At 49.4% G+C, this 13,992-nt stretch overlaps 1 protein-coding gene across 1 annotated transcript in view; it reads left to right on the top strand.

Moving 5' to 3' along the window:
* Window positions 1–13,992, top strand: part of PDE2A (phosphodiesterase 2A) — a 2,546,881-nt gene that overhangs the window by 895,609 nt on the left and 1,637,280 nt on the right. Inside the window, exon 2 of the mRNA XM_069640246.1 lies at window positions 81–141. Coding sequence (XP_069496347.1) covers window positions 81–141 — 61 coding nt within the window. The remainder of the gene's footprint in view (window positions 1–80; window positions 142–13,992) is intronic.

Raw genomic sequence — 13,992 nt, 5'->3', positions numbered from 1 at the left:
GCGCACGGACTGGGAGCCAGGGGCAGCAGCATGGTCCTGATTCTCAACCACTTACTTACTGCAATTCTTCAATTTTTTAGACGGGGCCAGCAGGTTTTCCTGAAGGCGGAGGAGAAGCCGGCACGCTCGGACGCTTTACAGGTAGGGACGCTGACTTTCTCTCACCTTTCTGCTGCCTGCACGCCTCCCTCCCGCCCCCCCCCCTGTGCTGATACCCCTGCCCCGTGATGCATGCCTGTCAGTGGGGTGCCTGCACTTTTTGTCAGTTGGGCTGTGGGTCGTGCAGAGAGGGCAAACACTGGGGCGGACTGGCCTAGGTTATGTCAAGTTAATACTGTGTGTGTGGGGGGGTATGGAGGGGTCATGGGGAGAGTCGCTGATTAAGCTGATGCGGAGGGGCATGTTGGGGGGGGGGCAGGTGGCTGGTCGGCCTCTCCATTGGTCATCTGTTATTCCCGTAGGCCAGTCCGCCTCGGCATGCACATTACTGCTGATAACATAGTTGTACATTGAAAGCATTGATGTGCTTGGTGGTCAGAGTGAACACGCACTGGGATGACATGTCGTTGGAACACAGCATTATGTGTGGCAATATGCCCGGTCCACGACGTGCAGGGAGCACCTGCTCGCCTCGGATTGCGCGTGCTGCCGGTGCACTTAAAGGAGGTCGCGTTCAGGTGGTGTGAAAATGCCCGACGTTGACATCTGTTTTGTTTTTTTAGGAAAGCAACCCAAAAAGATGCAGGAACTCCTGGGAAGGTTGACTTGACATCATTGTGCGGGGGCGAGGGGGTAGGAGGGGCTGGGAATTCCTTTTGCTATTTAGAAGGGAGTCTATTTGTCTCAATGGCGGGGAGGTGGGGAGGAGGTGGTTTGGAAGAAGGGAGTCTTCTGCTCACTCCCCACACTATGGTTTAAGTGTTACCCTCTGCCCGTATGCACTGTTAACGAAATGGATGGATTTAAGTTCCTGGTGGTGGCAGGTGTATCCGGGTGTGTTTAATAGGTGATAATGCATCTTGCAGTTTTGCAGACACCTGTGAGAGAAGAGACTTGCACAGCACACCACTGAACCTAATCGCCTCTAGGCGCTTTCAGGCTGAATAGAAAATGGTGCCATTTTGTCTATTAGCTCTTTACCATGACATTCGGCACTCCTGCGTTTGGAAAGATAGACATGGACCTGTGTCCCGTTGGTTTGCCCAGGAGCACGGATTATTTGCTCAAGATAATACGCCGGGATTCGAACCCTGGACTCGTGGTTTTAGAGGCAGCAATTCAAGCACATCTGCTGCTGCTTGCGAGGTCCCATTGGGGGTTGTGGGTGGGGGTCTGGGAGGAGCGCTTTTGTCCTCTGTACAGACAGACTGTCACTTGAGCTAATGGAATGGTGCGCTATTTAAAGCGCGGGGAGCGAGAGTGTTTAGACGCAGGCTTAACTTTCGTGGTTCGGAGTGCGCGTTCCTTGTTATTCCTGCTGTCCTTTGCCATGGCTGCACAGTGTGGGGGGTCGTGGGAGGGCGTGGAGGGGCAGCTGTTGGGTAGAAAGCGGGTGACTTCAATGTAGAACCAAAGCATCACCATAAACATTACACTACCTACCGTGTAGCGCCTGCGGTTACCTTCTTGTGGCTTTGTAGCACTGTGATTACTATTATGTAACTCGTGGAGGGGGGCGGGTGCTCCCGTTTTCAGCCTCGTGGGTAGCACAACACACCCCACTCAGTTTTGGAGCTGGGACCTGCAGATTGCGTTGGTACATATGTAGCGGGTACATCATTCATGTTGTTATAAGGTGCTTCGAGCATGCAAGACTGAGTCAGTAAGCACTATGTACATATTATTGTTACTATTTCACTTGCGCGCAGGTGAGCCACGCGCCGCTGTTTGTTCACAAAAAGACAACAGGAGTTTTGAGTTTCTGCAGAAGGGAGGGGATGGGTTCTTGCTACGAAAGCAGGTGATGCACGCGTAACCGGGACACCTGATTGCGAATCCCGGCGCCACCAGTTTACTAAACTGCGTGATTCTGTGCAAATCACCGTGATTCGCTCCTCTTAAAAAACACATTGAGGGAGTTTGGTAAAAGACTGAATATAGGAGTTGAATTAAAAAAATATATACATAATACTAGAGAGAACAAAGCACAATGTTACTGCTGGAGATAACTTCCAAACGTGGGCATGTTCGTGTGCCCTCTCGATGTTAGAGTGTCCTGTGGGTTTCTTTGAAGGGGGGCCTGATGACGCTCACCTCCACTCCGCCAGGCCCCCTACCCCCCGTGGCTCGCCCAGTTTTTACCGGAAGCATTGTTTACGGTGGAATCTACTACCGTGGTTCGTGTCCGCGCGCTTGCGATTTGTTTTTAGCCCACCCCCCCCCCCCCCAACTCTCCGCACCAGACTGTACACATGAGAGAAAGCAAACAACACGTTCTACACAGCTCTAAATGGCACCATTGATGCTTGACGCACCCGTACATTTGATACGTAAGATAATTGGAGGGGGGGGATCGGAATTGCCCAGGATCACACACTGTGGTTAAGTGGTGAAGTTTGGCTTAGAACGGGTCCCCGTGTCGTGAAACAGCGCTGTCATGACTCATTCATGAATCTATGAGGTAGAGGGTTGGTTCGCCATGGTCCCGGTGCAATGCCACCTGGCACCTGTAGTGTTTGCGGTACCAGCCGCGGTCTTAGAGATGACCGTTTGCGGGAACACGTCAAGTCCTGGCCCACCAGCGAGGCAGAACTACCTGAAGATGCAAAGAGAGCCGCGCGTGGCACCAGGTGTCGGTGATAGTGTGCGGTACTACCGACAGCCTCGACGAGGGGCCGGCAGGCAGTGTAGACTGGCCGAGAGCAGTGTGCGCCTCCGCATACAGACTTCACGAGAGTGCGGCCATGTTGGTGACTGAACAGCACACTTTCCTACATTGATTCTTTAAATATCTCTCTCCTTGTATGTTTCCTCCCGCGTTCCATGCCCCCACATCACGCACCCCCCTTCCCTACCCGGTGGCACGGGTCCCTCGCAGCTTTCTCATTCCCTCACCTTATCGAATATTCATTGTGCATTTAAACCTTTGTCCACAATATAGAATCCTCTGCCTTGATAAAACGCTTTGATTCCAGTGTGAGACAAGTGTTGGCGTCCTATAGTGCCACCTAACAGCCCAAAACACAATCACTGCACGGCCACTGAACAGATCAATATTCCGAGATGACAGACAGCACGAGGTGTGTATGCATTTCGGACTGGGCCATCAGGGTCTCCCTCGGGATGATGGACTGTGCCATCAGTGTCTCCCTCGGGATGATGGACTGGGCCATCAGGGTCTCACTCTGGACGATGGACTGGGCCATCAGGGTCTCCCTCGGGATGATGGACTGTGCCATCAGGGTCAGCCTCGGGATGATGGACTGTGCCATCAGGGTCTCACTCTGGACGATGGACAGGGCCATTGGGGTCTCACTCGGGATGATGGACTGGGCCATCAGGGTCTCACTCGGGATGATGGACTGGGCCATTATCACTCTGGATGATGGACTGGGCATTGGGGTATCACACTGGATGATGGACTGCGCCATCAGGGTATCACTCTGGATGGTGGACTGTATACATTAAACAATAAATACAAATACAAGACTGGGCCATCAGGGTAAAACACAGAGCCATCAGGGTATCACTCAGGATGATGGACAAGACCATTAGGGTATCACACCGAATGATGGACTGGTCATCAGGATATAACTCTGGATGATTTACTGGGCCATCAGGGTGTCACTCCGGATGACGGACTGGGCCATCAGGGTAACACTATGGGAGATCAGGGTATCACACTGGGCAATCAGGGTATCACTCTGGATGATGTACTGGGCCATCAGGGTATCTCACTGGATGACGGACTGGGCCATCATGGTATCACTCTGGATGATGGAATGGGCCATCAGGACATCACTCCGGATGATAGAATGGCCCATCAGGTTATCACTCTGGATGATGGACTGGACCATCAGGGTATCACTCTAGATGTTGGTCTGAACCATCAGGGTATCACACTGGATGATGGATTGGGCCATCAGGGTATCACACTGGATGATGGATTTGGCCATCAGGGTATCACTCTGGACGATGGACTGGCCATCAGAGTATCACTCTGGACGATGGATTGGCCATCAGGTTATCACTCTGGATGATGGAATGGCCCATCAGGGCATCACACCGGATGATGGACTGGGCCAACATGGTATCACTCTAGATGATGGTCTGGCCAATCAGGGTATCACACTGGATGATGGATTGGGCCATCAGGGTATCACACTGGATGATGGTTTGGGCCATCAGGGTATCACTCTGGATGATGGACTGACCACCAGAGTATCAATCTGGACGACGGATTGGCCATCAGGGTATCACTCTGGACGATGGATTGATACCCTGGCCATCAGGGTATCACTCTAGAAGATGGACTTGGCCATTAGGGTATCACTCTGGATGATTGTCTGGGGCATCAGCGTATCACTCTGGATGATGCACTGGACCATAGGAGGATCATCCAGGATGAAGGCCACCATGGTATCACTCTGGGCGATGGGCCGGGCCACCAAGCACTCTGGACGAGGCCATCAGGGTATCACTCTGAATGCTGAACTGGGCCATTTCGATATCACTCTGGATGATGGACTGGGCCATCAGGATATCACTTTGGATGATGGACTGGGGATCAGGGTATCGCTCTGGGCGATGGACTGGGCCATCAGGGTATCACTCTGGACGATGGACTGGGCCATCAAGCTATCACTCTGAGTGATGGACTGGGCCATTACGGTATCACTCTGGATGATTGAGTGGGCCATCAGGGTATCACTCTGGATCATGGAGAGCACCATTACGGTATTGCTCTGGATGATGGTCTGGATCATCAGGGTATCACACTGGATGATGGATTGGGCCATCAGGGTATCACTCTGGACGATGGGCTGGGTCATTAGGGTATCACTCAGGACGAGGCCATCAGGGTATCACACTGAATGATGGACAGGCCCATTTCGGTATCACTCTGAATGATGGACTGAGCCATCAGGATATCACTCTCAATGATGAACTGAGCCAGCAAGGAATCACTCTGGATGATGGACTGGGCCATCAGGGCATCACTCTCGATGATGAACTGAGCCAGCAGGGCATCACGCTGGATGATGGACTGGGCCATCAGGTTATCACTCTCGATGATGAACTGAGCCACCAGGGCACCACTCTGGATGATGGACTGGGCCTTCAGGTTATCACTCTGGATGATGGACTGGGCCATCAGGGTCTCACTCTGGATGATGGACTGGGCCTTCAGGTTATCACTCTGGCTGATGGACTGGGCCATCAGGGTCTCACTCTGGATGATGGACTGGGCCATCAGGGTCTCACTCTGGATGATGGACTGGGCCATCAGGGTCTCACTCTGGATGATGGACTGGCCATCAACAGGGCGTCATTCTGTACTCTGGACTGCGGCATCCTCCGCACTTCGACCCTCTATTCCGGTGCAGGTCATAGCGTGGTATTTTAGACTGCATCACCCTGAATTCTTTTCTGGGATATCACCCTGTAGTCTGCACTGGGGCATCATAGTATCACCCCTGTATGTTGGACTGGGGCATCAAGGGATCACTCTGTAGTCTGGACTGGGGCACCAGGGCATTGCCATGTATTCTGGGCTGGGGCACCAGGGCATCTCCCTGTATACTGGACTGCGGCATCACCTTGTATTCTAGATTGCATTTCCATGTATTCTTGTCTGGGGCATTAGCATACCGCCCTGTAGGATAGGCTTGGGCATCAGGGCACTGCCCTGTAGTCTCTCGCAGGACATCTTATTGTGAGACAAGAGGGCAGATAAGCTGCACCACCTGTACTTCCAAACACTGCAATGCGGGTTCCACAGCTTAAAGAGGTCAGTGTGCGGTTCCACTTATACAGCCCGATTCATAGATTTTTTTTGCACGGTTCAAAGTGACTTTGCACTGCTGAAAAGCGACTGTACATTGCCGACACAAACACTGATTCATGGAACTGTGCAAAGTGATTTTGTACTGCAAAAATTACTATGCACTGACTTTGCACTGCAAAAATACCCTTTGCACAGTTCCATGAATCAGGGTTTGTGTCGGCAGTGCAAAGTCCCTTGCAACCGTGCAAAAAATTGTATGAATCGGGCCCATAGTATTAAACACAACAGTGTCTGATAACAACTGTCGACTTAATTACAGTAGTGTGTAGCACTAGCTTCAGTCTTAAGAAAATGGCCTGTGATACAATCTGTGGTCTTAAAGAAAACAGTGTGGAGAGCAGTAAGTGGCACATCATGCAGTCTTACAAAGAGCAGTGTCACCTGAAATGTTACTGGCTACAGTGTGCAATATCAACTCTAGTATTCAAGGGAACAGTGTGCATCACCACATATAGGACCCGATTCATGGAATTATTTTCACGGAAACTAGGGCCCGTGCGTGCGCAACTCCGCGCAAATCTGCCTTCGTCGATTCATGGAATCGAATGTGCGGTACTTTTCCTGGTCTTGCGTTCAGTTTGTGCTGGCTCAGCATGTCTTGCGAGCCTTCGAGGGCCTTGCACAAGACTCCACGCTGAGCGTGGGCGTGTCATGCGCAGAGGGCTGGGAACGGGGTGGAACACCAAAAATGAACTTGTGAAAAAGTGGACGGTCCGAGGGACGGCCTATTGTGGGGCATGAGGCGAATTCATGGATTCGATCGCGCAACCCCTCGGCCGGGAAATGGCCATGCACGTCCTCCAGACGATCCGCCACCCGAAGGCAGGAGTAAGTATACTTGTGTGTAGGATTTGCAGAGCAGAGGTGGGGTTGCATGTTCAATTTCAGGGTGTGTGTACTCAACCGGGGTTCCGCTGTAACATAGGGGTCAGCGTAAGTAGTGTAGCAGGGTGCAGGAATGGTTTACATGGGTTGGCACACAGATTTTCCAAGTTTAGACCGAGTTACGATTTTTCATATGTAGGTTGTCTGGAACAATTACGGGGGACCCTGTGCAGGGTCCCCGAGATGCAGGTCTGCTTGTGAGGGACCCCACAAACTGTTTGAAGGGTGCTTGTGTTAGCGCGTGGGGGAGCACGCCAAGGTAACTGATCTGGCAGTTTATGCTTTGCGTGTCGGCGTTCCAGCCACCACTTGCGAATACGGTTGTTTTGCATGAACAATTCCATGAATACACGGGGTACACATTTTTTATTCTGTGCGCAGGCTCGTGCAGTGTCCTTCTCAGTGCGCAACCCTGGCAGGATTTCTGCACACATTTACATGAATTGGGCCCATAGTGTTGCAGCGAGCAGTGTGTGCTACTACTTGTAGTCTAACAGCGAGTTGTGTGCAGTACCACCGCATGCAGTGTTTGGAATCGCAGGTAGTTTTATATACAGCAGTGTCTGGTATAAGTGTAGAATTAATGAATGCAGTGCCACACATACAGTGTTAAATAGTGTGTGGGGTACCACCTGTAGTCTTAAATGAACTACTGCCTGTATTATTAGAAAGAGCAGTGTTTGAAACAACCTTTAGTCCAAGAGTGATCAGTGCATAGAACCACGGAAAGTCTGAAAGACAGCAGTGTCTGATTCCAGGTGTAGAATTAAAGAGTGCAGTGCGCAGTACCACCTGTACAGTTGAAGAGAGCGGTGTGCGAGACCACCTGTAGTCAGTCTTAAACTGAGCACTGTGCGGCATCAGCTGTACTCTTGAACGGAGTAGTGTCTGGGATCAACAGTAGAATTAAAGCGTGCGTTCTTAGTGCTTTGTACCCAGCAACCTGTAACCCCAAAGAGCGCTGTCTGTAGTCTTACGGAGAGCAGAGCCTGGTATCAACTCTAGAATTAAGGAGTGCAGCTTGAAGTTTTAAAGAGATCAGTGTGTGTTATCTCTGTGCACGCTCCAGTAGAGCAGTGTGAGGCTGAAGACCTGATGTGGTGTATACTGTCTGGGGTTATGGCTATAATCCCAACATAGCGGAGTTCAAATCGCGGCTTCTCCTCTTGAACACAACTTGTGATTCTAGGCAATTGATTCCGAGCCTCCCACCCTCCCCTCCCCTCCTACCGCTGCACGCTCAGAGAAAGTGCTTCTTGCCACATCGATCCCGCTACACTCCTCGCTTCCGCCGGCGAGGAGGAATGATGGAGGGGGCCCTGGAAACACGAATCGATGCTTGACTTGTGACAGAGTGCTTTGCAGCACTGATTGGATGCGACCCACCGCCCGTCACGTGGTCGCACGTCCAGGAATTCTCTCTTTGATGTATGAATGTATTGATTTTGTGATTAGCAGAGTGCTTGCACGGCCAAGGAAAATCCTTGCGTAAACTCTCTTCGTTTTTGTTTGGGTCTTCGAGGGTGCTTTGTTTTTCTGGGTTATTCACAGTGCTTCGCCCAGTGAGCACGCAGGCACTTAGCGCTTTGAGCACCCAAGCGCTTAGCGCTTCTGTTTCGTGGGTGACCTTGACACGCATTGCTGCGGTGAACACAGACTATCCTTACCCTTTTGGTGCATTGAGTGAGGCTGGGCTCAGACTCCCCAACTCTCGGTTGTGCTTTTAAGGTGTGTTTAGGTTTGGACTGGACTGGACTGGATGTTGAGTGGACGAGCATTCTCAACTCCAGAGTCTCTTGTATGAAAATCTTACTCACGGCCTGATGTACAAAAGTGTTGTACAATGGCACAATCTGTCATGAGAGGAGAAAGTGGCAAGGGAAATGTGCACAAGATCACACATAACCCACCTGTACCTTCCCTGTAACTAAGTTCCCCTCAAGTAACTGCGCCACAATGCCCAAGGGCTGTTTGTGTGCTATACAAATGTAAAAATAAAAATAATAAAAATACAGTGAATACTTTGAGTCAAACAACATGCACTCAAAATCCTAGACACATGCACACTAAAACCCAGGGTGTGCAAGTAGAGAATGATAAGAATACAAATATGAGAAAAGGGATGTGGGGTAAGCGTTAAAAAGCTCCTTATGATTACAAAGAAAATCGGCAAGCTCCTCACCCACAATTGCTGTTACAGGTACTGTCAACGCTAGGCCCACATACAGGGCAAGCAGCGGCAGGATCTGTGAGCTAACACCCTTGATAGTATTGTATAAGGTAACTTAAAGACAATTCTCATGAGGTCGAGAAATGCCACCTGAAATGCCAGCGAAGCACATGACCCTGTTGATCAAACAGGGACCCAGAAAGGCAATAACAGCAAAGGGAGCCTAACTTAATACATCAGACTCTTGGCAAGGGGCAAGTAGGAAGAGTGATTACAGAAAACATAAGCATTCACACAGGAGCTGGTTACAACAGCGCACCACACCTAACAATCAATAGGGAACAAAAGGGGAAAGTGCAAGGGAAGACCTGGAACAGACTCCAGGAGAAAGTAAAGGAACAGGTAAAACGAAATTACAAGGGCAAATCCTCCCCCTCCCCACCCAGGGAAGGAAAGGCAAACTGGGACTAAATACTAAATCTATAAATGAGGAGTGACTGAAGGATCCAACTTTCACTGCTGAATAGTCCAAGGAATAAAGAACCAAGACAAACTGGGCTGCACAGTAAAAGGAAAGCACTGGGAAGTGCTGCCTGCAAAACATAGGAAGCCAGAAAGGGAATCCAGGAAGCAGAAATTACTAATAAGCGCATTCAATTCGAAATCCAAGGACAAGGCAACAAGAACATAGAAACTGGGAACTAGGCACTAAGCTAAGAACCAGGAACAAGGGACCAGTCACAAACAGGAACACTGCATCAATGACCATCGCCGGACTGAAGCAAACGGAGGATTTTAAAGCTGGCGAATGAGCATATGCCTCGGGTGCTGCTTACCCTCCACCCAACCTTGTCCTGAAGGGGCAGAGATGAAGCAGCGGGCCAGGCATTTTGGGAAGCATAGTCTTTTGACTGAAGCAGTCAAAAACCTGGAATGGATCCGGAACAGAAATAACATGGAAAATAAGGATTTAGCACTCCCAGTTCAACAAAGCACTGTTGCATGAGGCCTGGAAGACAAGTCCAGTAGGGAAAACCCCCCAAATTAGGCCCCCAAGTGGTGGGAACGAGAGCACAGGGAGAGAATCGTGACAATACCATTGAAAAACATTTTGTAAATCAGGCCTTTAGTTGGGTGTTGGGGGTTTATAACGGCAATTAGCTAAGATATGGCAACGTAGGGCACCATTCACTTCCTTTGGGCCTATGGAAGCGGGGCTTGGACCCCACCATTGATATCGTCATAGATGGGACCCGACAAACTGGAGGGCTCAGGTATTTGGATGTGTGTTAATGGTGCTTAGTGAGAGCTGTTGCATGCACTCCAGAGAGGCAGTCAGAATATCTAGGTAGGGTCCGTGCCCTTAGCCCATGAGGAGCAAAACCAACAGCCCTGGGAGGTGGAGGCGCTCAAATGTGTTGGAGCCTGTGATCTTGGGCACTCAATGTACATTCTGAGCTCTCGTCTTCAAGTTGATTGAATTACTTGGAATAGTAAACACACAAATGTTAATTATTTAGTGATAGTGAAAGCTGACCATTTGTTCAGGTCTCTGACACTACTTGATGTCCTAGATCCCAGGCATCAGAAATTAACTGTGGGCTTTATGTTCTCTTTGTGCCCCCACCACCTCTTATAGCAGTGCCATATAGCTTTAGGGACTTACTTTAGAGTGGCAGTAAATATTTACAATTCACAGAAAAGCATTGCCAGTTCACCCTTTCAAATTCAGGGGTTGGAGTCATTATAACATGATAATTGCCTGCCAGCACTCTGCCTCCAGCTGATAGTTGAGGAATGGAAAGAGCAATTATCCAGAGTGATAATGGCCTCTTCCAAATTCTATAAGGCTATTGTCACATAATGATAACAGCATTCAAGATATCTGAGTTGTGTTAAAACAGTGACATTCTGGTCAATACCAGAGACTATTGACGTTATTTTAGGCACTGTGATTGGCTAAAAGGTAGTCAATAGTGGCTGCCTTGTGCTAACAAAGTATATCTTGTGCCTGGTTCGTCTCTGTCTTTTTTAAGGAAAGAAAAGACCACCCAGCAGTATAGGTGTGCATTAGAAAGAATACCTGCTGTGGTTTGCTGGCGTTTTGAAAGTGTGTGTCTGTCATGGCATTGTGCCTGTTGCATGTTGCTTGACTCTTGACAGTATTTGTGTAGTGGTGTGTTCCGTCCGTTTTTCTGAACGATACCGTCAGTTTGTGTGCAGCTGCCACATAACTAACATGGTTCCTAGTGGTGTTGGTAAGGTGGAGGTAGGGGTCAACTCCTAAAAAAGTGGGGGGACCTATTGACATACGCAATCCAATGTGATGTCACCAGAAATGGACATGTTTATTTATTTATTACATTTGTAAAGCGCTCAAACCCTGAGGCACCAGGGCACTGTTGCGAGACGAGTTACACGATACAATCTTAGCGAACTAAATAGTACATTTCACATTAAAGGCTAGAACAGCATGAACAGCAGATTAAGGGCAACAAACAGTGTTCAAAGGCCATAAGGCCAGCGTTGGTGCTTATCATTTAGGTGAAAAGCCATGTTTTTAGAGCTTTGCAGAATGTCCAGTATGCAAATGTCACTCAATTGGCTTTGCACAACCATACAAATTGCACAAGACAAATGGGCATTTGCCTTTCATAAAATCAACATACACAAACAACCAAGAAAGGATATTTTCTTTTACCAGGGCTTGAAAATGTTAAAAAAGCATTCACGTTTTGAACCCCAAGAATCAATGTCAATGTTTTCCCTAGAGAGTGCAGTCCTAAAATGGAATAACAGTCACAGTGTCTTGTTTTACAAATAGCATCCAAAATACCCTGGGGGACGCCGTCCGTCCTCTGAAAAAGTGGGGTGACAGCATTCACCCCCCGTGTACCCTCAACTTGAACCCTGGCGTGCAGGCAGAACATCCTATGGGTAACTTTGTCTGGACCAAAAAGTGTCACATACTAACAGCGTTCAAGTGGTGGCTACTAATAAGTTGCAGAGCTTGAAACTGAAAGGCTCAGGTTTTTAATCCCAGCTTCTCCACCTCACTAGACTTAAAGTGTGTGATCTTGGACAAAACAGTGTCTAGCTGTTCTCCTCTACCCTTATGTCTCAACTTTGGGTTCACTCAGAGGATGGTTGGACACCAACACCAAGCCCTGCTAAAAAATAAACTCTATCTTTACCAATCTGATCTGCCAGAAGCTCTTAACAGTGCCAGTTCTGCTGCGAAGGCTCCGTCACTTTTCCCGGATACTGCCAGCTCCGTAGCTGGTTTCAGTGGCTTTTAAATTGTGTTTTTTTCGTCTAAGAGTTCCGAGCGCAAGCACAATCTGAACAGAAGCTTATACGCTGTTAACTGCTGCCATTTCAGCTTCAGGACTGACTCTGCTTACTGTGCTGGGGGGAACAGAAGTGCACACACCACTGTGAAGGAAATGAAACAGAGCGGACAAGGGAAATGAAACAGAGCGAACAAAGCATTTCATAGGTTTGTAGCTTTGTGTACGTCTCTTCTTAATTTAAGGCACTTGTTTAGTGCGTTTAATGAACTGTACTAATTCCACTTAACGTCGATCTGGGTGTTATTAAAACATGGCCGCCCATACTGTGTATTTGGAAACACGTGTACTTCAACATCCAGGATATTACAGTTCTTTCTCCCCTAGTCCCACAATGCTTCCTCCACAGTCCCTCAGGTCTGCAATTGTGTTCTAGTTCTTTGAGTGAATACGTTTTAGTCCCTGTGCCTTGAACCTTGAATCCCAAAGTCAGAGTTTGAATCCTGGCTACTTTCTCGACTTGACAAAATTGTGTGGTCCTGGGCAGATCACTCCATCGCCATGTCGCCTAGTTTCTTATCTATCACAATTACGAGTGCTCAGAAAGGCTAAACACCAATGCTACTCGGTATGGCGTCCCACACAAAAGGAAAAAGGAGTGGACTGGCCTATAGGGAACTCTGGAGATTTCCCGATAGGCCTCTGCACTCTGGGCAGGGGTGGACTGGCCTATAGGGAACTCTGGAGATTTCCCGGTAGGCCTCTGCACCCTGGGCAGGGGAAGACGGCTTATAGAGAACTCTGGAGATTTCCCGGTAGGCCTCTGCACCCTGGGCAGGGGTGGACTGGCCTATGGGGAACTCTGGAGATTTCCCGGTAGGCCTCTGCACTCTGGGTCTCTTGTGTGGTAGCTTCTGCATATTCTGACAGGAAAAGCATTTGGCGTGCTGAATACGTGTAACATGGGGCTGCTTTGAACATTATTTCCAGGGCCTCTTTTGGTACCCAGTCCACCCCTAAGAGGAAACAAAAGCAGGACCTCCAGCCCTCAACCTGAGTGGAGCCCTCAACCTGAGTGGAGCCCGCAACCTGAGTGGAGCCCGCAACCTGAGTGGAGCCCGCAACCTGAGTGCAGCCCGCAACCTGAGTGGAGCCCGCAACCTGAGTGCAGCCCGCAACCTGAGTGGCGCCCTCAACCTGAGTGGAGCCCTCAACCTGAGTGCAGCCCGCAACCTGAGTGCAGCCCGCAACCTGAGTGGCGCCCTCAACCTTTGAGTGCAGCCTGCAACCTGAGTGCAGCCCGCAACCTGAGCTGCAACGTTTTGCAAAAACGGACTGAACTGCTGTAACCAAGTGACCTTCACATCCCATCAAAGGTTAAATCTTGGTCCGCGTGGGTCGATACCCCGTTATTGACATATTTCCAAAATGATTGGCGCCTAGACGAGGCCCTTCCCTGTTAACGTATTTCTTAGGCAATATTGCAAGCACGTGATTCATTGACCATTGGATCACCAGACGCCAAGAATCCAAATTCAGTGATCAATAACCTGCCTAATTGAAAGAAGAAAACGTATGCGTGAGTGCCGGAGAGAGAAACCAGTCCCAGATTTCACTTTTCGTGGTCACTCACTCACTCA

The sequence above is a fragment of the Ambystoma mexicanum genome, chromosome 7q (assembly GCF_040938575.1).
Source record: "Ambystoma mexicanum isolate Mex_15411 chromosome 7q, UKY_AmexF1_1, whole genome shotgun sequence".
NCBI lineage: Eukaryota > Metazoa > Chordata > Amphibia > Caudata > Ambystomatidae > Ambystoma > Ambystoma mexicanum.
Note: the sequence above shows the minus strand (reverse complement) of the source record. Positions and strands in the feature narration are given on the sequence as shown.